The sequence below is a fragment of the Fusarium keratoplasticum genome, chromosome 2 (genome assembly GCF_025433545.1).
Source record: "Fusarium keratoplasticum isolate Fu6.1 chromosome 2, whole genome shotgun sequence".
Taxonomy (NCBI): Eukaryota; Fungi; Ascomycota; class Sordariomycetes; order Hypocreales; family Nectriaceae; genus Fusarium; species Fusarium keratoplasticum.
Window position 1 is genome coordinate 3,759,472 of NC_070530.1, and position 27,566 is coordinate 3,787,037.

The window sequence follows — 27,566 nt, forward strand, 5'->3', positions numbered from 1 at the left end:
ACTTAATATATAATTATTTTTATTTTTTTCTTAAAAGACCTTAGGGCTTTAAGAATTAATTCTAAGGAGCTATTTTAATATTTTTTAATTTATTTTTTAAGGTATTTAAATTAAGATTAGGCTTTAAATATAATCTTTAGGGTCTTTAAGGCCTAAGAGGTTATTTGATTAAATACTTTCTTAATTAGTATTAATATTTATAGCTATATATTAAGCTTTAAGATTATATTTTTTAAGTTAAGGGGAATAAAACTAGTTTTTTTAAATACCCCCTTAATATTTCTTTTTATTATAATAATTTTATATATTATATAAAAGGCTAAAAAAAACTTAATTTTTAAAATATAAATAATAAAATATTTAATTAAATATTTTATTTTTTAATTATAAGTTTTTTTTAATATATTAAAATACTTAATATTAAAAAACTAAATTAAATAAGAAAAATATAATAATATATAAAGCTAAATAATTTTTTTTTTTTATAATATTTCTTAAATTTAATAAATTAATAATTTTTATAATTATTAAGAATTAAGAAATAATAAAAATTAATTAATTAATTAATTATATATTAATTAAAATACTTAAGTTATTTTAGATTAATTTTATTATTAATCTAATTATTTTAAGTTATTATAATTACTTAAAAAGTTATTTTCTTAATATTAATTAATAAGGTAATATTAGCTTATATTAATAATAAATAACTAAATTATTTAGCTTTTTATATTAATTATTTAAATAACTAACATACTTGATAAGCGAGTGTCTTAGACAAGCGAGTATCTTAGCATACTATGCACTAAAAAATAGCTAATCTTAAATTTCTAAAAATAGCTATAAAATAGCTATAAACTTAAAAAGAGTATTTTTATAAATCTAACTTAATATAAAATATAAAAGTGATTTTTCTAGATTTTTAAAAAATTCCCTTTATAGAGAAATAGCTATTTACATAGTATAAATATACTTTTTTCTAAACTACCCTATAAGGGATTTTTTTAAAATTCTTATAAAAATATATATAGTTCTATATTCTATAAATAATCTATATCTAATTTTATAGTCTTTGAGGATTAAAGCTTAATATTTTAGAATTTTTTAAAATAATTTTCTCTAAGGAGTAAATCCCACTATAGGGTAAATTAAGACACTTGCTTGAGTAAGACACTCCCTTATTAAGTATATTATAATTTATTTATAATTATTAAGTTATATTAATTTTAACTTTAAATATCTTTTTAAGCTTATAATAATTATTTTATTTATAATTATATTTATAAAAAAGCTAATTTTATTAAAATTCTAAATATTATTTAATTAGATATTATATTTTATAATTATATTTATTATAAATTAAAATTAATTATAGATAATAATTAGATTTTTATATTTAGTTTTTTAATAATTATATTTTTAAAAAAAATATATCTTAAGCTCTTAGTATTACTTAATAAAATTTAAACCCTAACATATATTAATAAATAATATATTATAGTTAATAAGTAATTAATTAGCTATTTCTTTTATATTATAAAGCTAAGAAAAAAATCCTTATAAATTTAAGTTAAAAATAAAATAAATAAGGATTTATTCCTCTAGATTAAATAGCTAATATAATTTCTAAATAATATTATATTAAGATTTAATATTATATTATTAATAATATAAAGTATAATAATAAACTTTATAGATAATTATAGCTTATTAAATACTTAACTTAGGGTTATTTTATATAGCTTAAAAGATAAGAAGTATTTTAGAATTAATAAAAGCCTATAATATACTAAGTAATTAAGAAATAATTAATTAAATAAAAAAGATATAAGTTAAGGGATTTTTATAATACTTATATAACTATAATACTTATTTATTATATATATTATAATTATAATAATATATAATATCTATAAGTTAATATAAATATATATTTAAAATATTTTATTTCAATTTTTAAATAAAATCCTAATATTTTTTAATAAGAACTTATTTTAATACTTAATTAATTGTCTTTAATATTCTTATAGCTTAGAGAAAACACCCTTGCATGCGCCTTTCCCTAGCTGCACCAGAGTGCTCTTTGTTCTCATATATGCTTGAATGCCCTCGTGGCCATTCTCTAACCCAATTCCGCTCATCTTCCAACCACCCACTGGCATCTCTGCAGGGGATTCACCCCACGTGTTGATCCATGTGATGCCAGCGTCGAGCTTCTGGATTACCTCCTGGGCCAGTCCGACGTCAGAAGACACGACACCCGCAGCCAGTCCCATTGGAGTGTCATTGGCGCGGCGGACCAGCTCTGGTAGCCATTCCTCACGAGCTCGTCCCTGGGTCTTGTAGGGCAAGATACACATGACTGGACCAAAGATCTCTTCACGAACCACTCGCATCTCGTCTGTGCAGTTGGTAAAGATGACCGGGGGCACCCAGAATCCATCCGCCGTCGGGAGTACACTCTGGGCATCTGTTGATCCATCATAGAGCACCTTGGCTTTGTCAACAGACCGGCCATGCTCAATGTATATCTTGACCTTCTCTTGCTGGGCAGCACTGACCATGGGGCCAAAGTTTGTCTTCTCGTCTCGTGGAAGGCCCATCCGGATTCCTTCTCGGGCCCGCTGGATGAGAGCCTGCTCGATGCGGCTCAACAGGGTATCAGGAACGAAGACTCGAGTGCCATTGGTGCAGACCTGGCCCGTGGAGAAGAAGTTGGCAACCATGGCAGTATCGGCAGCTTCGTCCACATCGGCATCAGGGAGGATCACAAGTGGACTCTTTCCACCGAGCTCCATGGTGATGCCCTTCATGTCTCCGGCCGCCTGGCCAGCGACCTTGCTGCCGGTGCTGACCTGGCCAGTGAAGCTCACCTTCGCAATACCACTGTGTGCGACAAGGGGAGCTCCGACTGCAGGACCGTCGCCGTAGACGACGTTGAAGACACCTGGTGGTACACCTGCCTCGATGTAAATCTGGGCTAGTGTGTTGGCATGCAGAGGAGTGACTTCACTGGGCTTGTAGACCATGCAGTTGCCAGCAGCAAGGCATGGCGCAGACTTCCAAAGGGCGATCTGAATGGGGTAGTTCCAGGCACCGATACCGGCGCAAACGCCGAGAGGCTCATGGGTGGTAAGGACGAAGGCGTCGGCACGGAGACGAGTGTTCTGACCCGGAAAGCTGCCAGCAGCCATGTGGGCATAGTATTCGAGAACATCAGCACCAGTGACGACATCAACGGTAGATGTCTCTGACCACGCCTTTCCAGTGTCAAGCGTCTCGGTCAGGGCCAATTCATCGTTGCGCTCGCGCAGGATTGCCGCGGCCTTGAGGAGTATGGCAGCGCGGCGCGGTGCAGGAGTTTGCGACCAGACAGGAAAGGCCGCGTGGGCAGCAGCAATTGTGTCCTCCAGTTGAGAGGGTGTGGTAGTATAGATGGTCGCAAGAGGCTTCGAAGTGCTTGGATCGACCGAAGTGAAGGTATTGGATCGGGACGAGGACTCTGGCTGAGGCCGGCCCGAGTGGAATGTGTGAATCTCGGTTGACAGTGTCATGATGGCTTCTGTGGTAGAAGAACAGATAGACAAGAGGATGGGGGGATTTGGGAATTGAGCTCCTCGATTACAGTCACGAAGCTCGTGGGAAGCGTGCAAAGATGTCTTTTCAAGAATTGGATGGCGGCGAAGGGCGATGTAAGTAGGCCAACCCAACCTCACACGGATACACGAGCACAGAGACTAAGCTGTGGTGGGGGGGAAGGCATGAGGATGGGAGTGCTCCACCAAAGGCTCGGAGTACCTTTCAGCAGGAGACAGGTACTTGGAGCATGACGTGGGCGTTGGTCACTCGCACTGGCCAATCAAGGTTGCGCCACGAGCCAAGGGTGAGGAAAGCTGAGTGGAAGGCCAAGTCGGGCGTCTTCAGAGTGATGGGCGATTGGAGGCAGGGGGGGAAAGTTTGAGGACCCCATGCTTGAGATACGCTCATGCCGCGGCATTACTACAACGTGTAGGAGCGGCAGCCAAGGTCAATCAGTACCAGGTCTTGTCAAGTCGCTGTGAAAGCTGACACCAAGAGGGAGCACCACCAACAACTTGAAGGGGTCAGTACCTGCCAAGCACAGGAGGATACCCGTTAGAAACAGCCTATACAGTGCGAACTTGGTTGGGGAAATCTCCAAGCCCGGGCCGGGTGGAGGGCCTCGGCTCCAACTTGAGGTAACTTTGGCCGCAAAACATCAGGCCATTCTTCACTTAGCGAGAGGGATATATCGACAAAAAGAAAGGACAATCCGTCACTGCGGCCCCAGGCTGGGAGATTCGGTGCATCTTACATCGGTTCGCAGGGGGGATTGTCGCCCAGGATTTGTTGGTAGTGCCGAAGAACCAGTGCCCGAGTCGCTGGCTGCGCAAAATACGCCGCTAGTGGTCGAAAGCGGGGTCATGGGTGGACCTGTTCACGTCATTGCTCTGAAAGCTCCCCCAACTACCGGTACAGTGCTAGCGCGATGCAGATGGCACTGCTGTCTCTTATCACTGTATCTTTCCATGAAAACAAGGGTTTGGGGGTAGCAAAGATTGCCAGGTTGAGGCATTGTTGGAGCAATTGTGCGACTCAATTGAAGGTTTCGTAGAGTGAAAGATGACAGAAACTAGAAACCAACCCTGGTCCACAAACCGTTCCATGCAGAGCCATTAGGTAACTTGGGAACGACGGCTATCGCGGACGACAACAACGAAAAAAAAAATCCCATCCCCAAAAAGATACGTTTGATACGATGATGCTACCGTGGGGCTGGAGAAGAAAAGAAAAACCACGGCAATGGGTGATCGAGGCGAAGAACGACGACCCCAGCCAATCAGCACGGTCCCGCACTCAATCTTTCAGATTCTCGATCTGACGGCTACCCCATACGCGCTATACCTGATCAGTATGCTGAGCAACATCCCAAACTTGGCGCGCTGCACGGCACATGGCAAAATTGGTTCGGGTGGAGAAATCCCCCGTCCCTGCAGCATGGAAATGGGCTTGACGGAGAGGCGAGAGGGAGAAAACACTGCCTGCATTGATCAGCCCTGGTCCCTGGATGGATCGCAGACGCTGGGATTTCCGCCACCTGGCCAATCACGCCGTCCCAATCCGGCTCGGTCGAAGCATGCCCGGGCTGGAGGCCCATGGCAACACCATGATATCTGTGATTCGGAGCCACGCGATCGATGGCCACCACTTGCGAGGCTGTTGATGCATCACGGATAACGGCGGGCATACTCCGTACTCCGTGTCTTGACCCTTGAAACTAGCGGCACCCGGCATGTTCCACCGGCAAACCAGATACCAGGGTGTGGTCCTGTCGATATCGATGCTGACCTCCGACGAGATAACTCCAAAAGGCTATGTTGGCAGGCATTACGGACGTCGAGATAGCTGGGGAAATACTACTACTCACTGTTGTAAGTTGAATAGTTGGTATATACTCGAGATCACGCGAACCCGTAGCTCTTCCGTGCCATCTCCACGCCGGATCCGGCCAGCGGAGACTCTTTTCTCCAGTTTTCGCCGACTCCGCCGTGCCCGCCCCGCTCCGCCTGGGTAACCCGCCATCGCACTGAATCCCTCGACCAACGTCCGTTGACGACCCCATCACGGTAATTAGCTCAAGGCGCCAGGGCACCACCTACGGAGGCTGACACCGACGGGCAAGTCGCCGGAGTCCGGTCATGTTACTTCTGGAATGACCGGGGGTGCTATTGAGATTGTGCCCCATGAAGGGGGTTACGTGTGTTGTTTGCTCCAAGAGATAGGTAGACAATGTCCGAAGCCCGATCCCAGCCTCTCCTATCCAGGCACCACCAATTGCGTAGCGTCAGTGCACAGCGCAAGCAGCAATTCAGAGTTTCGACTGACATCAATCGCCGGCTTTGCCTTGTTTCCTCTCCTCGGGGGTGCCGGTTCTGAGTCGGTGAAGAGCTTGCTAGGCCTTCTACCCCCTGCCCGCTAGGGACCCGCCCTCCCTTGTCCTCCCATGGTTGACCAGCCAAGTTTCTCTCCCCTCCTGTCGCCGCCGTCGCCGCCGCCCGTCTTGGTGTTTTCGCTCCACCCGCCATCATGACTAGCGCTCGTAAAAACAGCCTTGCTCACCTCGGCCGGCTTCTGCCAATCAAATGCGCACACTCTGCTCTAGAGGGTACTTGTTGTCGCCAAAAAGGTACATCCAGAGATCCTTCGAAATCTTGATCATGACTGTGTCAACACTGTATAGCGTGCTCAACGACCCTGACGCCCGCATTCATCTGTCCGGGACCCCACCGTAAGCTTGAACCCGTTCCTTTCAAAAGATCTTGATCTCCTCGTCTTTGAGCTTCGAGAGCTTCCAATTCTGTGCTTCAATTCAATCGTCATCCTCAGTTTCTTGGGTTTGCGCTGTTCACCTTGACCAATTCCTGCAACAGCAGCCTTGTTATCCTGAAAGAAGCTTTACGAGCATAAACTTTGTGAACCATCTCAACTTTTGCTTCATCTGAGCTTCTCACTCGCTTCAACATGACGACCCAGGTTCTTCCCGCTTCCGCCAGCTCGGCCTACGACTACATCATTGTCGGCGGCGGCACGGCTGGTTGCGTCCTCGCTTCTCGCCTCTCCTCCTACCTCCCCGAGCGCAAGGTTCTCATGATCGAGGCTGGCCCCTCCGACTTCAACCTCAGCAACGTCCTCAACCTCCGAGAGTGGCTCAGCCTCCTCGGCGGTGACCTCGACTACGACTATGGCACAACCGAGCAGCCCAATGGCAACAGCCACATTCGGCACTCTCGCGCCAAGGTCCTTGGTGGTTGCTCTTCTCACAACACCCTGATCTCTTTCCGTCCCTTCCGTCATGACATGGAGCGATGGGTTGCTCAGGGCTGCAAGGGCTGGGACTTTGAGAACGTGATGCGCCATGTTGACAACCTCCGCAACCAGCTGAACCCCGTCCACCCTCGTCACCGTAACCAGCTGACCAAGGACTGGGTCAAGGCCTGCTCCGAGGCCATGGGCATTCCCGTCATCCACGACTTCAACCACGAGATCAGCGAGAAGGGTCAATTGACCCAGGGCGCTGGCTTCTTCTCCGTCTCCTACAACCCCGACACCGGCCGTCGCAGCAGCGCCTCGGTCGCCTACATCCACCCTATCCTCCGCGGTGACGAGCGACGACCTAACCTGACTGTGCTTACTGAGGCCCACGTCTCCAAGGTTTTCGTCGAGAACGACGTCGCTACCGGTATCGCTGTTACTCTCAAGTCCGGCGAGAAGCACGTCCTCCATGCCCGCAAGGAGACCATCCTGGCTGCTGGCGCTGTTGACACTCCTCGCCTGCTCCTTCACTCTGGTATTGGCCCCAAGGCCCAGCTGGAGGGTCTTGGTATCCCTGTTGTCAAGGACATTCCTGGTGTCGGCGAGAACCTCCTCGACCACCCCGAGACCATCATCATGTGGGAGCTCAACAAGCCCGTTCCTGCTAACCAGACCACCATGGACTCGGACGCCGGTATCTTCCTCCGACGAGAGCCCACCAACGCTGCTGGCAACGACGGCGATGCTGCTGATGTCATGATGCACTGCTACCAGATCCCCTTCACTCTCAACACCGAGCGACTCGGATACCCCGTCATCAAGGATGGTTACGCCTTCTGCATGACCCCCAACATCCCTCGTCCCCGCTCCCGCGGCCGTATCTACCTGACTTCGGCCGACCCTACCGTCAAGCCCGCCCTTGACTTCCGCTACTTCACCGACCCCGAGGGATATGATGCTGCTACCCTGGTCCACGGTATCAAGGCTGCTCGCAAGATCGCTCAGCAGAGCCCCTTCAAGGAGTGGCTCAAGCAGGAGGTCGCCCCTGGCCCCAAGGCTCAGACTGATGAGGAGATCAGCGAGTATGCTCGCCGCGTCGCCCACACTGTCTACCACCCCGCTGGTACCACCAAGATGGGTGATATCGAGCGCGACGAGATGGCCGTCGTTGACCCCGAGCTCAAGGTTCGCGGCATCGGCAAGCTGCGCATCGTTGATGCCGGTATCTTCCCTGAGATGACCACTATCAACCCCATGGTGACCGTGCTCGCCATTGGTGAGCGGGCTGCCGAGCTCATTGCTGCCGAGGAGGGCTGGAAGCCCAAGCACGCCCGCCTCTAAATGGTTGGGAGAGTGGTTAGTGTGATGCCTGTCTAGGCCTCTCGGAACGACGGCGCATGTATGGATACCAGGTGTTTGTATGATTTAATGATTAGCGCATGTTTTCTGCGACAGATAACAGCCATGGAGAGTATGGTATGGCACAGGAATGCCGCCAAAGAGGCATTATTGCCAGCGTCGTTTGTTAGCTAAATTCCAAATCTGTTTTGAGAACTTCTTTCGGAAGTCTTTGACCCGATTCCGTGCGGCGGTGATGTTTAGCGATGCTCTCACTGGCTCGGGTATCAAACCAGCCTGACGTAGTCATTGGCCCAAGCTCCTGGTCAGCACCAAAATAAGATTGGCTGAGGGGATGCAGTGGTAGGTGGAACGCCGGGCCGACGAGTTTGTTCCAGCAGAGCAAGGTCTTAATTACGCCTTAATCAAACCAGGAGCGACTGGATGCGAAAAGGTTAGTCATGATGGAGATAGCAGTTTCTGATATAGATTAAGATGCCAAACGATTCTGAAGGGTCCCGGATCTTCGGGTTCCCTGCGTGATGCATCGGTTGTGGGATGGGATTCCCAGGGATCGACGGAGAATCAGAGATTGGGAACCACGGCCCAAAGCTGCCATCATGGAACACCATGTGATTGATCGAATGTCATGCATCATACGGAGGATTGCATGCCACCTTCTTTCCGAACCCTGTATGCCGTTGATTGAATTCGTTGGAGATGGCAGACGAGTAACCCTGCAGAAGGGTCCAGATCCGAAGGGTCGAGATGGACGCTCGCGACGAAAGCGAGGTACAAGTGAGGCAAGTGGCTCGATCTTGTCGGTGATGCCGCTTATACTTCGGCGATGAAGGGAAAGAGCATGGCTGCGCGACGAATCTAAGGACGGAAGTGGCAAACTCATGGGTCGTGGCCCGGAGAGCCGTACCTTCATGAGGTCTGGAACAGGAAAGATGTGGGGAGCTACCGGGATTTTCGGGGCGGAGCGTCTTGGACCGAGTGGATGGTTTGACGGATGTCAGGGCCGAAACGTGCTTCGAGATCCACTCATCCCGCCCTCACGGCGTTTGTTCAAGGTCCATCAGCATGGAGCCCCTCTAGAACAGAGATAAAGCAACTGCGGAGGCAACGGGAGAATGACCTTCTCAGAGACCCGGTCCGCCCAGCCGTCTGCTAAAGGAGGCCCTCGCTGAATGGGGCCAGGCTTTTTCTGAGTGAGCTTTATAGGAGCAACCGCTGCAAGCTGATGAATGGCACGCGTTGGCTTCGGTCCTTGGTTTTCGATCCTTGGTCCATGAATTGATTCAAGTTGATCCAGTTCAATATCCCCATGGAGGCAATACCCAGGTTGCGCGAGGTTCTTATTTCTTTCCTTCTGTTAAACCGTTAACAAGCACAGGCACCTCTCCACGACCAAGGCTCGAGCGACAGCTTAGCTACCAGTCCGCTTGGACATCAACAGCACCATTTTGCACCACGTTTTCTAGAAGGGACAGCATCGGCGACACAAGCCATGGCTACACCATCAGTTGACCTGCCTCCACCATCTGACGACGAGGTTGCAGTGCCCATGCTTGACCATGCTCCAGGTCTAGCGTCCGCGATTGGCGTAGCGGCAGTGGCAGCCGTGGCTGGACACCAAGTTCTCGGAGGTGGCCTTCCCCGGAGCATTGACGAAGACTTGTGCCACAAATCATGCGACGGCGACGACAGTGACGGCAGGGAAAAAGAAGAAGACGGCAAAGGGCGACAGCACGATGAAGAGAAGAGGAGGAGGAGGAAAAAGAAGAGAAACATTCGCGAAGAAAATCAGCAAAAGGGTCTAAGAGAGGCCCAAGAAAAATGGGATGCGGCAACAGCCATGGTTGCAGTAAGAACGGAGGCAGGAGCGGAGGCGATTCCGGGGAGTGTCGCATCAAGAGGAGAAGGAGGAGCTGGACTTGGAGCTGGAGAGCCTGAAGGGGTCCTCCCGTCGCCTAGAAAAGGCACCGATTTGGCAGGCCAACAGGTCAGAGCTGCACTTTCCCGCTCCCGCCTGGGTCGTTCAACCCCCTCATCCCCAAGCTTGGGCTCCCTCTCGGTCACAGGCACAAGCTCGTACCATCTCACCAGCACCAACGCAAACACCAACAATCTTAGCAACTACACCCAAGGCGGCCGCATTACAAAGCCCCGGCACCGCGCCTCTCTTTCAGCGTCAATTGCAGCGTCTCTTACAAGTGCCGTTGCTGCCGCCGAAACCGCCAAGTTCACTTACGGAGCAAAGGTTGCCGCGACTCTGGCTGCCACAACAGCTACAATGGTGGGGAATCTTGCAAGCACCACTACAACGGCCACGGCCTCGCCAAAGCTCAAGCACAACGGCCTGCCAACTTTACAGACGACGTCCAAGACTACGGCGTCCACTCCTACCGTTACCACCACCAACTCTACCGCCAGGGAATCTCCTGTGCTCTCTTTCTGGGGTCCTGAACCCATTGCGCTTCCCTCGCGTTTCTCTCGCATCAAGCGCAACCTCATTCGCGGACACGAGACCGAGCTCGAAGCCAGCTGGACCCGTCTTATTACTGCTCTCCGCGACGAGGTTAGCCGTATCGAAGATCTTGGCGCTCACTTGATTCCCTCGATTGAGTTTTCTGACATTGACGATGAAGCCCAGACTGCCCGCTTTGGCCATGATCTGAAGCGTTATGGTGTCGGAGTCATTCGCAAAGTCGTTCCTCGAGCTGATACTGATACTGCTGTCCGCGAGACGGTCGATTACCTCGACAGCAAACGCCATATAAAAGCGCTCCAACATGACCCGGCATGTTTCGATTTCTTTTGGACCCCGGCTCAAGTCCGCTCACGCGCGCATCCCAACGTCCTCAGCGCCCAGCGTTTCATGATGGGCTTATGGGAAACAGGCCCGGATGATCAACTTGTCACTAGGCTACCCATTACCTATGTCGATCGCATTCGAGTGCATGGCAACACGGAAAACCAGTCCAACGGTCTCAACGTACCACCTCTTGAACCCCCACAATCTGCCGATGACTGGATCCAAGCTCTGCAGTCCTCGGCCGGGATCATTGCTCAGGTTGACAATGGCTCTCTGGAACGCTGGGAGCCTGATGGCTATCAACATGCAGGGACTTACAACAATATTTTCCATGGCCGCTGGGAAGACCATGATCCATGGGAATGCACCAGTCGTACCTCTGTGACGACAGATCTTTATAACGGCTATGGTGCCTGTACTATTTTCCGCATGTTCCAGGGCATTTTGGCCCTTTCCACGGTTGAGCCTGGCATGGTGCGTCTGCTACCGTCGCCCAAGTTGGCAACGGCCTACTACCTGCTCCGTCCGTTCTTCACCACCAAGAACCCTCCTCCTGAAACGCGCAGCGGGCCTGAGTGGGATGCCTACTTAGCTCCTGAGAACTGGCAACTGCAGCGAGACCCCGACTCTATCATTCACGGAGCTGTCCCGGGCCATGCACAGAGAATCACCGAAATCTGGCACCCGCACTTACACTTGAGAAGTAGCATGATCACATTACCCACGCTGCAGCCGGGCGACTACATTTTATGGCACCCTGATCTCCCATACTATCTCTCCAGCAATAACTATGGTCTCAAGACGCCGAGCGGTAGCAACAGCGAAGTCAGTATGCTTGTGTATATGCCAGCAGCTCCTCTCACACAAACGAACGCACTCTACCTGGCGCGACAGAGAAAGGCGTTCCAAAGAGGCCACCCCGGTCCTGACTTCGACTCCACTGGGAGGGGCATAGTTGAAGAAGACTCCGATACGCGACCTGGAGAGAAGGAGATTGCCGACGTCGGTGGCCCGGCCGCATTGCAGGCCATGGGTCTAGCTCCTTGGGAAGTCGCAGGAACCCGTTCCGGATCACCGCCCAGCGACAAGGCGAAATCTAAGGACGAGGAGGACGTGGATATGGAAGCTGAGACCAGAAGCCTGATGAGCTCTTCCTCGATCTCTCGAGCTGAGGCCGAGGTTGTACGTCTGGCCAACATCATCCTTTTTCCGGACCGGTCAATGATGGGATACTCGGTTTAAACAACGGCCATGCCCCAGCGGAAGATTTCTTTTCCTTTGCTGTCTTTCCTTTGTTATTTCCCACGGCATGTTCACGAGCTGTGGATCGCTATGGGGATGGATGAGTTGGATATCGGTTGGGATGCATCACACGGAGTTGAGGAATTGATTGTTGATGGGAGATAGACACTTACAGTCGTTGCGTCTAATATTGGACTGAATAAAGAGGCGGATTTCCATTTAAAGGATGAACAGTTCTATACCAAAAGCCACCTGAAACGCCGCATCCTCAACGCCTGTATCGCAGATCCTTACTCAATCATCCAACAACTTCATCCAAATACCCAACAATGTCCGACACCAAGCAGGCAGCTTCATCAGGCGACACTTGCGTGCGTGATCCAAAAACACCAATATCTAGCCGCGTACCATGAATTGAAGCCTCGATATCTATGGCCAGCTATGATGATGAGCGTTAGTACAAGTCTTCTTAATTGCACTTCTGTAGGGTAATATACCGGAATATCATTTCTGACAGCGTTCTGTTGGAGCCAACCGTGGGAAAGACACGATGCAGGCTCATTGCCAACTCCATCAAGCGCTTCAGCAGGCAGCACCTTGACGGAGTTTCCGACGGATTCCATGTCATCGGGAAGACTGAGGAAGTTCACAAAGGAGGAGACCTGGACACCTGTCCACTGGGCAATCTCCCAAAGGCCAACATCTGCCCGCCCATTCGAGACGATGAGATGAATATCTTTCTGAATGGATTCCGCGATAGCGGTTAGGGACCGATCGGTGTGTGCGTGCACCTTGAGCGGAACGAGATTCAATGTTGGGTAAGTTGGAGGAAGATCATGGTCAACACCTCGATTGGCGAGGTACATGCCGAAGATGACAGGCTCGGTTGGGGCGCATTCATTTCGCGAGGCAAGAACCTTGGCATATGCCGCGAGGAAAAGAGACTGGATGGATACGCCGGTTTGAGATGCCAGTGTCCGAATATGGGCGATGCCGGAGATGGCGGACTTTTGTAAGTGTGATACTCGCTCTTGGATTTTGCCTGATGACTCGGTCTGTACCTTTGCTGGAGGCATGTCCTGCAGGTAACCCATCCAGAAGTTTTTCCTAGAGTTCTTGGCAGTGTCGGTGGATTGGCTGACCATGAAGTTTCTCCATTGTGAAAGACCCTTGTTGGGTTGGGCAGACTTCCCTTTGAGGAGTTCAGAGAGTCGCTGCAAGAGCGAAGGGAGAGCGACTCCGTCGTAAAGAGCATGATGGATCTTCAGACGGAAGAGCCAGGCCTTGTCATCTTGTTCCGCGACATGGGCGCTGACCAATGGCTCAACAACACCAGTTGGGTCGGTGCGTGGTTCAGATGTCGACAGCGGAATTCGGTGACTCTGGAGGATAACTTGCAAGAAAGGGAGTGTAGTAGAGCCCGTGGCAATAAAGCACGTTCGCAGGGGAGGCGATTCGGAAACGAGGCTATCCCAAGCTGTCTGGATGTCATCCATACCAAACGACTTGTCGATCCTGCAGGGGAACTCGGGATAGAACACTGAGCCTTCGGCATTCTGCCAAGCACTCAGCATGTAAACCTGCATTGGGAGCGCAGGAAGCACTTCAACTTCGGTTTCAGCAATGTTGTAGTCACTGAGGAGCTTGCCAACGTCAACATCCTTCGGCGGCACCCAAGTTTCGGAACTTGCGGGCACCTGGGTTCCGTTTGTCGAGGCACTCTTCGCCCTGTCGCTCATCTCAGAGATGTTTGCAGCTTTGATGAGATCCTGGGGCCGGAGGTTCAGACCTCTCTTTCGAAGAAGAGACGAAACCTTGATTGCGCTGATCGAGTCGAGTCCGAGATGGTAGAGGCTGTCCGACAACTTGATAGACGGGATTGGAACGCTGGAGACTTGGTGGAGAACCTCGCGAATCTCAATTGAAGTGTGATCCCAATCTTCGACTCCGCTAGACAACTCTTCGGTCGGGAGAGCATCACCGAGGCTAGTGGTGTCCTTGAGGGTCACGGCAGGCATTCCACAAATGGATACACCTCTTTCTTCGAAGGATAGGATATCCGAAGCACTTGACTTCATCAGGAATCCCATGATGTTGTCAAGTGTTGACATCAATTGCTCTGGGGATCCCGCCAAGCTGTACTCGGGTTGATACGCAATTCTCCAGACCAGCGCATCAGACATGGCCTCGGCTTCCACGCAAATCGGGTACTCGGTAGCTGATGATCCGTCGACAGACTTCAAAAGAGCCTGGCCTTGATCATTGTCGGATGATGGCGACCTTTGGAGGATGAAGAGAGTGTTGAAGAGACTTTGTCCGCCAATGTTCGTGGCCAACTGTGCTTTGCGGAGTGGATAGTGTTGGAACTCTCGAATGTCGCTCATGTTCTCCTCCAGGTACTGAAGGAACTCTGAGGGTGAACCATGCAGGATGCAACGAAGTGCAACGGTATTCATCGTGGGGAACATGAGGCTGTCAGCTCCATCAAAATCTCGTCCAGACATGATGATGCCGAATGTGACATCGAGGCTCCTTGTTTGTTGAGCCAGCGTGATGGCCCAACAGGCTTGACACAGGGCTTGCAGGCTGATGGAAAGCTTCTTGCAGAGGGAGTTGATCTCCACGAGGTCGATCTTTGACTTGAACTCCCTTCTTTGCAACTCGTCTGTAGTCGGAGATGAGCTTGACTCTTGCTTGGAGACGAGTGTAGGTGAAGCGCCGTCCAAGTATTGCATCCAAAACTCCTGGGCCTCGGGGCTTTTGGACTTGGAAATTCTCGTAAGGAAAGGTTCCACGGGCGGTTGCGACACCTCTCTGCCCTCGTAAATGGCTTGGAGATCTTGGAATAGCAGGCTCAGAGACCATCCATCATAGAGCGCATGAGCCATGGAGAGGATGACGAATCTTTGAGAACCGAGAGTCGCCAAGCGAAGTTGGAATAGGTTGCGCTCTCCATGCCCTGATCTGGCAAGTTCCTTTGCGGATGAAGTAATGCGGTTCACATCACTCAACTCCTGCAATGCTACCGTGTCAATGTTAATGTCCGATGGCTTCGACACAACTTGACAATATGTCATCTCGGGGTCCCGGTCATCAATCTCAAAGAAACCTGTTCTCAAGATCGGAGTACGGCGGACGAGCTCATTCCAAGCGGCTAGGAGCTGCTCGGTGTTCACGTTCTTCGAGACCTCCAGGACATCGTGGTTGAAGTACGACTCGAAATCGGACTGGATCATGCCTGCAACGATTGACTCTTGAAGATGAGTCGCAGGGAGAACAGACTCGATCGTCTCAAAGTTCAGCCCAGAGTTCTCGAGATTTTGCCTCAGGCGAAGCTTGGTGTTCTCCAAAGAGTCTTCTTCCACATGGTTTGGCGAACCGGAAGAAGCAAGGTTGCTTAGTTCAGTGATCATTCTGGCAATCGTCTGGCAGCGCATGATTAGCGAGGGGGGAAGACTGATGCTTCTTTTCTTGAGTTTCGCTGAGAGTTTGATGACATCAATGCTGTCAAGGCCGACTTCCAGAACAGAAATCGTCTCGGTGACGTCCGAGGCTGCAACATCGGCCAGCATGGCGATTTCTTCCTGTATCGCCCGAGCATCTCGGGTCCATTCAAACTTGCTCTCCTCCGCGGGTGCTGTGGGAGCGTTAAGGGATACGCCATTGATCGGTGATTCTTGTACATCAAGGGCGGGCACTTCGCTGTCTGGCGATGACGCCACAAGTTCGGCATCACGTTCGACCCCATCAAGTATCTCGTTCAACTTTGATGAGGATGCAATATGTCCTTGTGCAATAAGCGTGAGCCGGAGTTTGCCTGAACGCGTATACACAGCCTCGAGCGCCAGAGGGTAGTCAGGGCTGGAGTGACCATCAACAACGTCCCAGGCCCGATTGTCCTCCTGAGCGGGCTCAATTTGGTAAGTGAACAGGTTGTCAAACAATGCCTTTCCATTCGAGCACCACTTTTGGATGTTCTTGAGGGAAACATGCTGGAATTCGAAGACAGAAGCGTTGAACTCGTGGCAACGTCGGACTAGAGCCGTCCATGTCTCCTGTGGGATTTCCTTCCGGTAGAACGGAACTGTGTTGAACAATGGGCCGATGGTATACTCGACGTCTGCAAGGCCAATGGCTCGTCCGGAGACGATGACACCAAGGGTTGGCTGGCCAAGACAGAATCTTTGCAGTGCCGAGCTCCACAAAGCCATCACCACTGCTTGCAAGGTGACATTCTGAGACGAACGTATCGCTTCTAATCCCTCGGTAGAGATTTCGCGCACAGCAGTGATGGCTGTTTCTGGGATCTTCTCCCCAAACTCGGGCATCGGCGTGAAAGACCAGTCTTGTAGATGACCGTCCCAGAACTGTCTACAACCGTCATGCCTGAGTAGTGGACCGTGGCTCAATGCTTCCAGGAAGGGTGCGCCGCGGGGTGTCTCCTTATGAGTGTAGACAGCAGCAAGTCGGTCCATCATGAGGTCGAAACTGTTTCCATCGTACAGAGCATGGAAAATGTGAATGACGAGGAGCTTGGACGTCGGTGTCTCAAGATAAGTGAGCAGCAGTGGTGTATGGATGAGAGATCTGTTTTGCTCAACCCAGTCCTTCTTTTGCTCCCCAAGGAACCCTTCAACAAGTTCTTGGTTCTCAAGAGTGTGTTCTCGCCAGGGGAACTGCGGTCTTGTCAAAGCGGCCTGGACGAACCCGTCAGTTGTGGGAACAAAGGCGGTCCTCAAAATAGCCTCCGACTCGATGAGGTCCTCCCAAGCCCTTCGCAGCAGGCCCACCGAGGTATCTTGATGAAGCTTGAGTTCAAAACTATTGAAGTAGACACCCCGTTGGTCGCTGGTCATGGACCTGGAGATGATGCCTTGCTGCAGGGGCGAACACGGAGCAATGTACTCAATGTCTGCGGGCTTCACGCCGAGACTTCGGCACACCATACCACGATACCGATGACCAAATGCCTGGATGGACTGCTTCACTTCCCGAACGAGCTTCCCCTGCTGAGTGGAAACGCCTTTGGCCAGAGAATTGGCAAGGTCGCCAATCACGGGGTTCTTGAGGAGAAGAGCAGGGGAGGCTGATTTGAAGCCACGGGACTTGAGGAGAGAAGACAGTCGCAGAGCGGTAATTGAGTCCACGCCGACATCAAAAATACTTGTGGATGAGGATAGATCCTCCTTGTCGACGTTGCTGAACTCTGCAATGACCTCGAGTAACTTGTGCATCGTATCCTGAGCGGCTTGGGAAATGGGAGCAGTCGAGGCGTGGGATAATTGCATAAGCTTCTCAGGAGACAATTCGGCAAAGAGTCTTTTGAGATCCTTGATCTCAGCCTTGTTGTTCGGGGAAAGCGGAATGTAAGGTAGTGAGAAGATGTAGGTGGGCACCATATATCCTGGGAGTTTCGCGCGGCAAGCCTCCTTCGCTCGAGCACCAAGGCCCTCTTCGTCCTGAAGGATTTCAAGAGATCCCTTGGTGGACTGTTTGCCAACAACAAAAGACACGAGAACGTCTTTCCCGCTCGTGCCGTGTCGAGTGACAATGGTAGCCGCGTCTTGAACGTCAGCGACACCAGTGCGGATCGCATGTGTGATCTCGGCGATTTCGAGTCGTTGACCCCGAAGCTTGACCTGGTCGTCGGCTCGGCCGAGGAAGTCAAAGCAGCCATCGTGCAACATGCGTACGAGATCTCCAGTCCTGTAGACTCTCTCGCCGAACTCTGGGAGCGTCGGGAACCGCTCCTCTGTGAGTTCGGGTCGGTTCAAGTATCCCTTGCCGACGAGCTTGCCTGATACGCACAGCTCGCCAACACCACCACGGAGAACTGGGGTGTTGGTGTTCTGTCGGAAAACGAATGAACCAACGTTGAGGAATTGTTTTCCGATATTGCTTGGGCGGCCAGTGATGGGAACACGCTGAAACATTGTGACGCCGATAGTGGCTTCTGTTGGACCGTAGGCGTTGTAAATGACTGCCTTTGGCCCCCAAGCATCCAGGATTTCTTGCTTGAGTTGCTCGCCTCCAGTGATGAAGACACCGCGGCAGAGGCTTGGGACCTCGTCCGGGTGTGTGAGTCGAGCCAAACTCGGGGTGAGATCAATGTGCGTAATGGCAAGTCTGTTGATGTTCGCGGTCAGGTCATCTAGAATAAGATCCTTGGGAGCTGCAACAACAGCGATTCCCACGGACCAGCTCCAGTATTGTTCAAGGACCGACACATCGAAATGGAGAGCAGCAAATTGCAGCCATCGTGAGTCATTGTCCCAGTGTCCCTTGAAGAGATCCTGGAAGGCCATCATCGCCTGGACCGCGTTGTCGTGTGTAATCTCGCAACCCTTAGGGGTACCCGTGGTTCCGGATGTGTAAAGGCAGTAGCAGGTATCGGCTGGAGTAGCAGTTGGCTGGAATTCCAGCTGCCCATTGTCGATTGCCTCTAAGGCATGCTGATCAACCTTGACAATGGTAGCATCTGTCTCGAAGTCCAGGGTCTCCGGGTTTGTTGCGAGCAGACAGGGAGCTTTGGAGTCACTGAGGATGAACTCTTTTCTTGCCTTAGGTGCTGTAGGATCGAGAGCAACAAACGAGCAGCCTGCTTTCAGGATGCCTAGAATGGAGAAGTAGGCCTCGGGACATTTGTCGAAATGGATAGCGATAATACTGCCGGCGGCGGCCTGACTGTGTAGCATGTTTGCCACCTTGTTTCCCATGGAGTCGATCTGCCGGTAGCTCCATTGTTGCTTGATGGGAGCCTCCCCGTTGAATCCAGACACAAATTCAAGGGCGAGTTTCTCCGGGTGGGAAATTGCTCCCATCTCCACGAACTGATGAAGCAATTGCACCGGCGCGTCGAGAGTTGGCGCGGCCGCAGGGAGCACAGAGTAGAGGCCTTGAGACTGTTGCCAAGCATCATCTTCGTCAGCAGCGATGTTGCAAGCGATATGGATCAACGAAGCATCGAACTGTTCTGCCAGGAGCTTTGCTTGCTCTTGCGGAAGGATGTCACTGTAGTAAGTGATGCAGAGGCGAACCTCGTCGTTCTGCACTGGTTCAATCTCCAAAGAAACTGGATATTCCACCATCGCCTCATCTTTAACGAGTTGCCAAGGTACAGATGATGATTCTGTGTCGGGCATCTTTTGATAGGCAATGAGCGTATCGAAGATAGGGCCAGCTGGGTGGCCCAGCCACTTCTGGACTTGACTGAGTGAAGAAAACTGATGCTTGTGGAGGTGCTGGTTGTACTCCATCATGTAATTCACCAGCTCAGTATTGGATGTCACATTGCTCGCCACGATGGGAACTGTGTTGAGGCAAGGAAATGGGGCATCCTTGGTTTCATCTGCAGTCCTGCCAGAGAGTGCCACACCAAAGACCACGGAGTTCTCGCCCAAGTAGGAGGCTAGGACCCGGGTCCACGCTGCTTGAATGACGGCTTGAATCGTGATGCTCGAGGCTTGCGTAGCTCGTCTAAGCTGTGAATAAGGCAACGCGGAGGTGATTGTGTCGGCCAGGACCTGTCTCTCCTCAACTCGCAATGGCGTCATGATCGGGAACTTGTTCACAACAGTTTGGTTGGCCTTGGCTTCCCAAAACTCCCGTTCCGAAGCCTGGCCCTTCAATGACTTGCTGAGAATGGCGGACACAGCAGGCTCGACCCTCAGTACTGGAAATGGTCCCTTACCCTCCAGGAGTTGTGATAGATCATCCAGCATGAGGTGAAGGGATGGCGCATCGTACAGGGCATGGTGCATGATCAGGTTCATCCAAGTCTCTCCAGAACCCTGGCTCAGGACCACAGCCCAAGGCGGTTGGTGCAGCGACTTCTGGACATCATTGCCCAGGTCTGACTTCAATTGCAAGAGGTTGATGTTGTCTGACTCGCCAAGGTGCAGAGTCTTCAAAGGCAGAGCCGACGACTTGGAAGTGTGCCTGACCATGGCAAAGGAGGTATCTGGAGAGTTGACAGGCATAAACCCAGTTCTGAGCATGGGATGCCTCTCTTGGAGCGCCGCCCAGGCAGTCTCCAGGCTCTGAAGGGAAACATCCTCTGAGACGAGGTAGCTCACTGCGTTCAGATAATAATCTCCCCGAGACTGAATAAACGATGCCAGCATGGCGGATTGAACAGGCGTGCAGGGCAAGATCGCCTCAACCTCAGCGGTGCTGGGCAAGTGTTTGGCAACATCTGCAAAGACCTGGCGCGGAAATTGCTCAAGGTCGTACTCCTGCGCGTCTTCCGGCTCAGCCTTTGAGGAGTTCTCCAAGAGCTTTGCTGCGACCTTGGAACAGCTTGGACACTCAATCACGTCGGAGGCGGAGATGGCGAATCCTTGCTGACGGAGAATAGACGCCACTTGAACAGCATTGATGCTGTCCAGCCCGAGTTGGAAAATGGTTGTGCGACGATGGATCTGGCGTTCAGACACTCCAGACAGCGTTGCAAGTACCTGGCGGACCTTGAGTTCGAGATCGCTCCACTCCTCTTCACTGGAAGAAGACACTGTGATCTCAGCCTTCTCCTGTCGGGGCTCAAGGAGATCGAATACCGGCTGGAGCGACGCAGGGATACTAGTTCTATCCATCAGTGTGGCGTGTGGGGAGAGGAGTATGGCCCTGAGCATGAGCTTGAATACATCGGCCATGGCGGTAGCGATTTCCTCAGGCACTATGCTCATGTCGCGATGAAGGTTGATGACAAGGGAGTTCAAGCTCGGGCATGGAACGACCTCGCAAACCAGAGGAATATCCATGTCTCCAGAGTCGCCTTCAAGCGTCCACACATCCTTCTCGATGTCTTGCAGCGGCTTCTGGAGCAGTAGCAGTGTGTCAAACAGATGTTTGCCAGTACGATTGACAGTCCGCTGAACAAGACGCAAAGGAGTGAATTGGTATGCGAGCAACTCCGCGTTCAGCTTTTGCAAGTGTTTCACTAGGTCGAGATTGCTCCAGCTTGCGGTGAAGTCGGCTCGAACAGGAATTGTGTTGAAGCAAGGTGCAACTAGTCGATCAAGACCCTCCATGTTCAATGTTCGGCCACTCACAACATTGCCAAAGCAGACGTCAGGGCGGCGGTACGCCATTGCAAGCACAGTGGCCCAACTTGCTTGGCAAATTGAAAGCAAAGTGGTTCCGAGGTCACGGAGACGCGCCTGGAGCTCGGTAAGAGGAAGATCCAGAGATGTTGTGTGGGTGCTTTGGTCCATCTCGCTCGTTGTAGGTTGAGCAAAGAGAGTGGAGGGACGGTATCCCTGGAAGTGCTGCAGCCAGAATTGCTCCGTATCGCCAGGCAAGTTGGTAGAAATCGTCAAGAAGTCGCTGTATGACACTGGTGGGGGTAGCTCTGCACCCACTGCCAGAGCTTCAACTTCTTTCAGGAGTCGCTCCATAGCGACGCCATCGTAGAGAGCATGGTGACAGATGAAGGATAGGAACTCTGATCCTCGATACCGCAGCAGTGCCAGAGATACAGGAGGAGTCCGTGAGTCGACTGGATCGGGAAGGGTCTTCAGATGCTCTTCAATGGCTCCATCGAAGGATAGTTGGTTGACATCCAGAGTCATCCAGGGAATGTTCCAGCCTTCGAGGACGATCTGTGCGATGGCTCGTTGAGAGTCCGCCGTAGTTTCGAAGCAAGTACGAAGGATGTCGTGCCTCTTGGCCATTGTTTCCCAGTACGACTTAATCGCAAGGGAGTCCATATTCAGTCGTAGGAGCACCTTGTTGTAGTAGCCTCTTTGTCCACGGGAAAGCATCGCCTCCTGGAGTGGTGTGCAAGGCAGTACCGCCTTCACAACCTTGGACTCCTTGGCAAAGGCTTCCTTCAAGCTGCCTACAAATGTGGGAGGGAAGAACTCTTGACGGCTGTCTGCAACAACGTGATCCTGAGACTGGGCGTTCCGAGAGATGAAGTTTGCAAGTTGTGCAACAGTCGGGTTGCGCAAAATCTCCGACACTGCTACTCGAGTCTCTAGGACTGAGTTGAGAGCACGACCCAGATCAATCGCAGAGATTGAGTCAATACCAAGCACCGCGAAAGGAGTCCATCGGCCAAACTCGTCTCTTGACACCTTAGCAGATTGCATGATCGCCTCTGCGATTCCAAGTTCCGTCTCGCTCCACTCCCCATCCTCTTGGGTATCAAGAGAGGATTTTGAAGCTGCCTCTAGATACTCTTGGTCAAGGGCTTCGAAGCAGGCGCGAAGTTTTCGTTTGTCTACCTTGCCACTAGACGTGAGAGGAACTGTAGAGATTGGGATCGAGTATGAAGGGACCATGTAGGCGGGGAGTCGCGACTGCAAATGGGCGATGAGAGACTGCTGGGTCTCGGCAACAACCTCCAATGCGCGGAAGGCAGAAGACTCGTTCTGTGGGACAAAGAACAAGGCCAGCTGCTCGGGTGCGCCCTTCTCTCGTCGAACCAGTAAAGTCACGGCTGAGCTGGCCAGAGATGTCGAGGTTGCGACACTGTTGATCTCGCTTGTCTCAATTCGCTGACCTCTGAGCTTGACTTGGTCATCAATGCGACCCAAGATCATCAAAGATCCATCACTCAACATACGACCCATATCTCCAGATCTGTAGAGTCTACCATAATGGGGGTGTTGAATGAATTTCTTAGATGTGAGATTCGGCATGTTGAGATAGCCTTGAGCGACCTGCGCACCCCCAAAGCAGAATTCTCCAACCCAATTGAGAGGAGCAGTATCGTGACTCTCTGGGAAAAGGACGACAGCAGAGGTGTTCGGAAACACATGTCCAAGGTGTTCAATGTGGTCACCTTCTGTCATTTTCTTGATGGTGCAAATGTTTGTCGTCTCTGACGGGCCGTAGCCCTGCCACAGCTGTTGCTGCCATCGATCAAACACCGATCGGGCCATGGGTTCCCCAGCTGTAACAAGGAACTCGACGCCGGGTGTACTACGAGGGTCCACCAGGGACGCCACCGTGGGTGTCATACTGAGATGTGTGATTCCCAAGTCACGGATTGACCGTTCAAGATCTTCGAGAATGGTGTCGTTTGTTCCAGCACAGAGACACATGCCTGCATACCACGTGTAGAAAATCTCAAAAACAGACACGTCGAACGCTTGTGAACATGTCTGTAGAAGACGGCCCTGTGAGTTGGATGGCTTCGGATACAGTGTCTCAAGATAGTCAATGTTGGCCATGATACTGTGCTGTTCGATAGCAACGCCCTTGGGAGTTCCTGTTGTGCCAGAAGTGTAGATTACGTATGCAAGTCGAGAGCCATCAGCGGGGATCCTGGGGTTTGTTGTAGGGAAAGCAGTGAGGGTGGCGTTGTCGATGTTGATCAAAGATGACTCTGATGAGAAAGTTGTTTGGTCGAGGGACTTGTTGTCTACAACAAAATGCTCAACTTCAGCTTGACTCAAAATCTCTTGAATGCGTGCAGAGGGAGTAGAAGGAAGGATTGGAAGATATCCACAGCCGCATTTAACAATGCCCAAGATGGAAGCGTACAAGCTGGGTGACTTGTCCATGATGATGGCAACCACCTGCCCAGCTTGGACGCCGTAGTCTTGCAAGTACCAGGAAATCTGATTCGCCAGAGCATTCAACTGTTGGAACGACATTGTGGTCTGTTGAAGCCCTCCCTCAAAAGCATGCACAAATACCAGCGCGTCAAGGTCTGGGTTGCGACTTGCTGCTTGCTCGAATGCTCTAGCCAAATCTAGGGTGGATTGATGCAAGGCAGGCGTGATGTTATCAATCGAAGGATCACAGGTCACATTCCTCTGTGTCCATTTGATATCCTTGTGAGGATTCTCCAAAAGCAATGAAACGAGAGACTCGAGCTGATCCATCATATGCTCAACTGTCGTCGACGATGAGAAAGCCGTTTGATAGGTAATTTGAAGGGAGAAGGCATCATCTGTGGGCTCAACCTCAAACAAGATTGGCGTTTCCAGGCGGTCCAGATGGCTGGTCTCCTTTACCACATTTCGGGCACGTTCCGAGCTGGTGAGGGATTCTTGATATACGAAAAGGGCGTCATAAAGGCTCTCGCCCGGTTGCAAGCCTGCAAGCTTTTTGATCTCAGACAGCGAGATTGTGCAATGCTGCATAACCTTCCTGTTTGCAGAGTGAATACTGTTCAGGAGGTCGAGGTTGGCAGTCATGGTATCAAGATCTGCTCGGAGAGGCAAGGATGTAATGCAAGGCCCAATAATGTTTTCAATGCCCGCAACAGGAATGGTTCTTCCAGAGGTCACGGAACCGATAGAAACGTCCCGCGTCCCCAGGATGCCAGACCAAAGAAGCACCAAGGATGCCTGAAACAGAACCTGGGGTGTGCAGCCCAGTTTCTGGATTTCAGCGTTGACCCGTTTCCTAGGCACTGCCAATTGTCTTCGGCTCGACGAGATTTGTCTCGAGTCGATAGCCTTGCCCTGGAGTTTAGGCAATGGGACGCGGTTCCAGCCAAGAAGATGCTCGGTCCAAAAGACTCGCGATGCATCATCTGTTTGTGGGTTGCTGTAAAACTCGATGACCCCGTGAAAGGGCAGGTGCTGCGGTACTTTCTCCTTCAACAGGAGTTTCGACCAATCAGAAAGGAGAATATCCATGGACCAACCATCATAGATCGAGTGATGCAGGTGAAGGAGCAAGCGTGATGAACAGGCAGATAACCCTTGCTGGATCTGGATTCTCAGGGGGTTGAGGTAGTCCTGTGGCAACGAAAGCGAAAAGTCCATTTGGAAGGAATCCGAAGACTTGATTTGCTCTGGCCGAAGATCTTTGAAGAGGACCGTGACGAACTTGCCCTCAAAGGTAGTGAAACCAGCCCGGAGGATTACGTTGCGGCGTGTCAGTTCCACGAAAGATTCCGAAATCTCCTCTATCGTGTAGCCTTTGGGAACCTCGAGTACAATCTCGTTGCAGTATGCTGTTGGGTTCTGGGCTGTCTCAGCCAGCATGGCTGCTTGCAGGGGGGTGCATGGCAACACATCCTCAACCAACGCGCTGAGCTTCTCCAACTCGGGGTTCTCTCGAAGAACACTGCTAAGCTCAAGAGAGATGGTAGCCTCCTTCGGGAATGAATTGGTGCCTTGAGCGCCTGCTTCTCTCCGAGCGGTAGAGATAATGTCGGAAATAGTCTTCATCATCAAAAGACCAGCTGAATCCACAGCGACGCCTGACTCTCGAAGGGCTGAGGCGAGCTTGATGGCTTTGAGGGAGTCTAGACCGGCAGATGCTAGAGACATAGACTTTTTGACTTTGAAATTCAGAATCTCAGACACAACACCGATGATCTTTGTCTCAGTTGCATCCGCAGGTTCTGATTCCTGACTGTCTTCTGCCATGTTGGCCTTGCGCGCCTCATGCTCAGCCTTTAGCCTTTTCCTATCGACTTTGCCGCTTGGCAATCGTGGGAACTCGGACATCAGGACAACTTCTCCAGGCACCATGTATTGTGGCAACCAGTCTCCACACTTCTTCAAAATAGCGTCCTCGGAAACTCCCGCGTCAACAGCACAAAAAACAACGAGAATGGAATTCACCACAGCTGCGACCGCGCTGTGACATCCCGATGTCCTCAGAACAGCTTGCTCAACCTCACCGAGTTCCAGCCGCTGGCCACGGAGTTTGACTTGGCCATCTGAGAGGCGACCAAAACACTCCAGCTTTCCATTCGGAAGCAGGCGAGCCTTATCTCCGGTACGATAAATACGGCCATAAGGAGAATCAATGAATACCGATCGTGTTTGTTCTGGCCGGTTGATGTAACCAGTTGCTAATTGGTAACCCCCGACAGCGAGTTCTCCAACCTCGCCCTGAGGGAGAACTTTGAGCTTGAAATCCTCACTGTCCGTCTCCGGAATTTCAATGATGAAGCAAGAAACAGTATCAAGCGGTACACCAATGTTACCCGTCGAAGAGTCACACGAGAATGCGGTCTGGAGAGTGCTGATATCGAAATTAGATGAGATGCCGCGGAATGATGAGGGAGACTTACCAGTGAATCGTAGCCTCTGTAGGACCATACATGGCCCAGAGCATGCTGGGTTTGCTGTCATCTCCTCCAAACTCCTCGACTACCGGTGCGTTGAGCATTTCTCCGATAGTCAAGAGCACCTTCAGATTCGGCGCGTTTTCTCGCTTCCGCAATAAGCTCCCAGCGACAGTGGGCGTCAGCTCGCATGCATCAACATCCATGCGGCGCAGCACAGCAGGGAGGTCGTTCAACATCTCGACCCTGCGAACAGTGACGAGAGTTACTCCTCGGAAAAGGGGGAAGAAGATTTCAAAGACCGAGACATCAAATGTCGGTGCTGCAAACTGCAGGAAGCGGGAAAAGGAGGGGATATGTCTATCATGGGCGAGGAGAGCTTGCGTGGCAGCGTCATGGGAGATGCCTACACCTTTTGGCGTACCTGTAGACCCTGATGTGTACATGAGGTACGCCAGATCTTCAGGTTGAGGAATTCGGTGCTGGAGGTCAACTTGGGAGGCTTCCGTGATGTCTGCGTCTCCATTAACCGTGATGATGGTTGCACTGACATCTTGGGGGATCCCTGATGCCAGCTCTTTGGAGACGAGAACAACAGTTGCAGCCACGTCGCCGAGGATGAATTTCACTCTTTCCGGAGGTGCGTCAATGTTCAGAGGACAGAAGGCTCCTCCAGCTTTGAGAATAGCTAGGAGAGAGATATAGAGGAGAGGAGATTGGTGGATGAGCACTGGAACCACGAGCTGTCCATTTTGACTTCCAGAAGCACGTGTTATCCGCCTGGCGAGAGCATTTGCTGCATCATGAAGCTGACTGTAGGTGTAGGAGTGGCGACGGTTGTTGCCCATGTAATCCAGTGCTGTTTGTTGGCTTGGAGGCTTGACCAACTGGTGGAGGAGGTTCGATCCGGGGAGCCTCGAAGCCCGGGGGTTGAGGATGGACAGCCCAGTAGCATCCATCTTGGCGAAGCTGTTGTTGCGGCTGCTGTTGTTATTCGTGTCAAATGTCTAATGGGTGAAAAAGATGGTGTCGAGTAGCACAGGCGAATACTCTACACGAGTAATGAGGACGGAAATCTAGAACAACAAGCAACACCGAAAACACAATACAGTCGGCGACGGTGACGGCGACGTTTGTAGACGTGTACATGCAACAGAAGAGATGGCCCTTTTGGGGAGTACATCAGTCAGTCATGCGCCTCATTCTGGGGCACAGCTCGCGGACCAACACGCCATTAGCTAAGATTGGGTGGACCAACATCAGGCTGCTTTGGAGGCTTCCAACACCACGCGGAGCCAAGGCTCGGGGCGGGCGGGCACCAGCCGGGGTGCAGAACGGAGGCCGCGAATGGGG

The 27,566-nt window shown here is 50.8% G+C and overlaps 4 protein-coding genes across 4 annotated transcripts; 2 read left to right on the forward strand and 2 right to left on the reverse strand.

The window, feature by feature from the left end:
• Positions 1-2,024: 2,024 nt before the first annotated feature.
• On the reverse strand, positions 2,025-3,554 carry NCS57_00306400 (uncharacterized protein; the record flags this gene model as incomplete). Its single annotated transcript, XM_053053078.1, has 1 exon — positions 2,025-3,554. The coding sequence occupies one exon, from the start codon at positions 3,552-3,554 to the stop codon at positions 2,025-2,027; it is 1,530 nt and encodes a 509-aa protein (XP_052918324.1).
• Positions 3,555-6,540: 2,986 nt separating this feature from the next.
• Positions 6,541-8,172, forward strand: NCS57_00306500 (GMC-OxRdtase-N domain-containing protein; the record flags this gene model as incomplete). Its single annotated transcript, XM_053053079.1, has 1 exon — positions 6,541-8,172. The coding sequence occupies one exon, from the start codon at positions 6,541-6,543 to the stop codon at positions 8,170-8,172; it is 1,632 nt and encodes a 543-aa protein (XP_052918325.1).
• A 1,510-nt stretch (positions 8,173-9,682) lies between these two features.
• On the forward strand, positions 9,683-12,232 carry NCS57_00306600 (uncharacterized protein; the record flags this gene model as incomplete). Its single annotated transcript, XM_053053080.1, has 1 exon — positions 9,683-12,232. One exon carries the CDS (start codon positions 9,683-9,685, stop codon positions 12,230-12,232), a length of 2,550 nt encoding a protein of 849 aa, XP_052918326.1.
• A 298-nt stretch (positions 12,233-12,530) lies between these two features.
• On the reverse strand, positions 12,531-27,172 carry NCS57_00306700 (uncharacterized protein; the record flags this gene model as incomplete). Its single annotated transcript, XM_053053081.1, has 3 exons — positions 12,531-12,671; positions 12,730-26,170; positions 26,220-27,172. 3 exons carry the CDS (start codon positions 27,170-27,172, stop codon positions 12,531-12,533), a joined length of 14,535 nt encoding a protein of 4,844 aa, XP_052918327.1.
• Between the last annotated feature and the right edge of the window lie 394 nt (positions 27,173-27,566).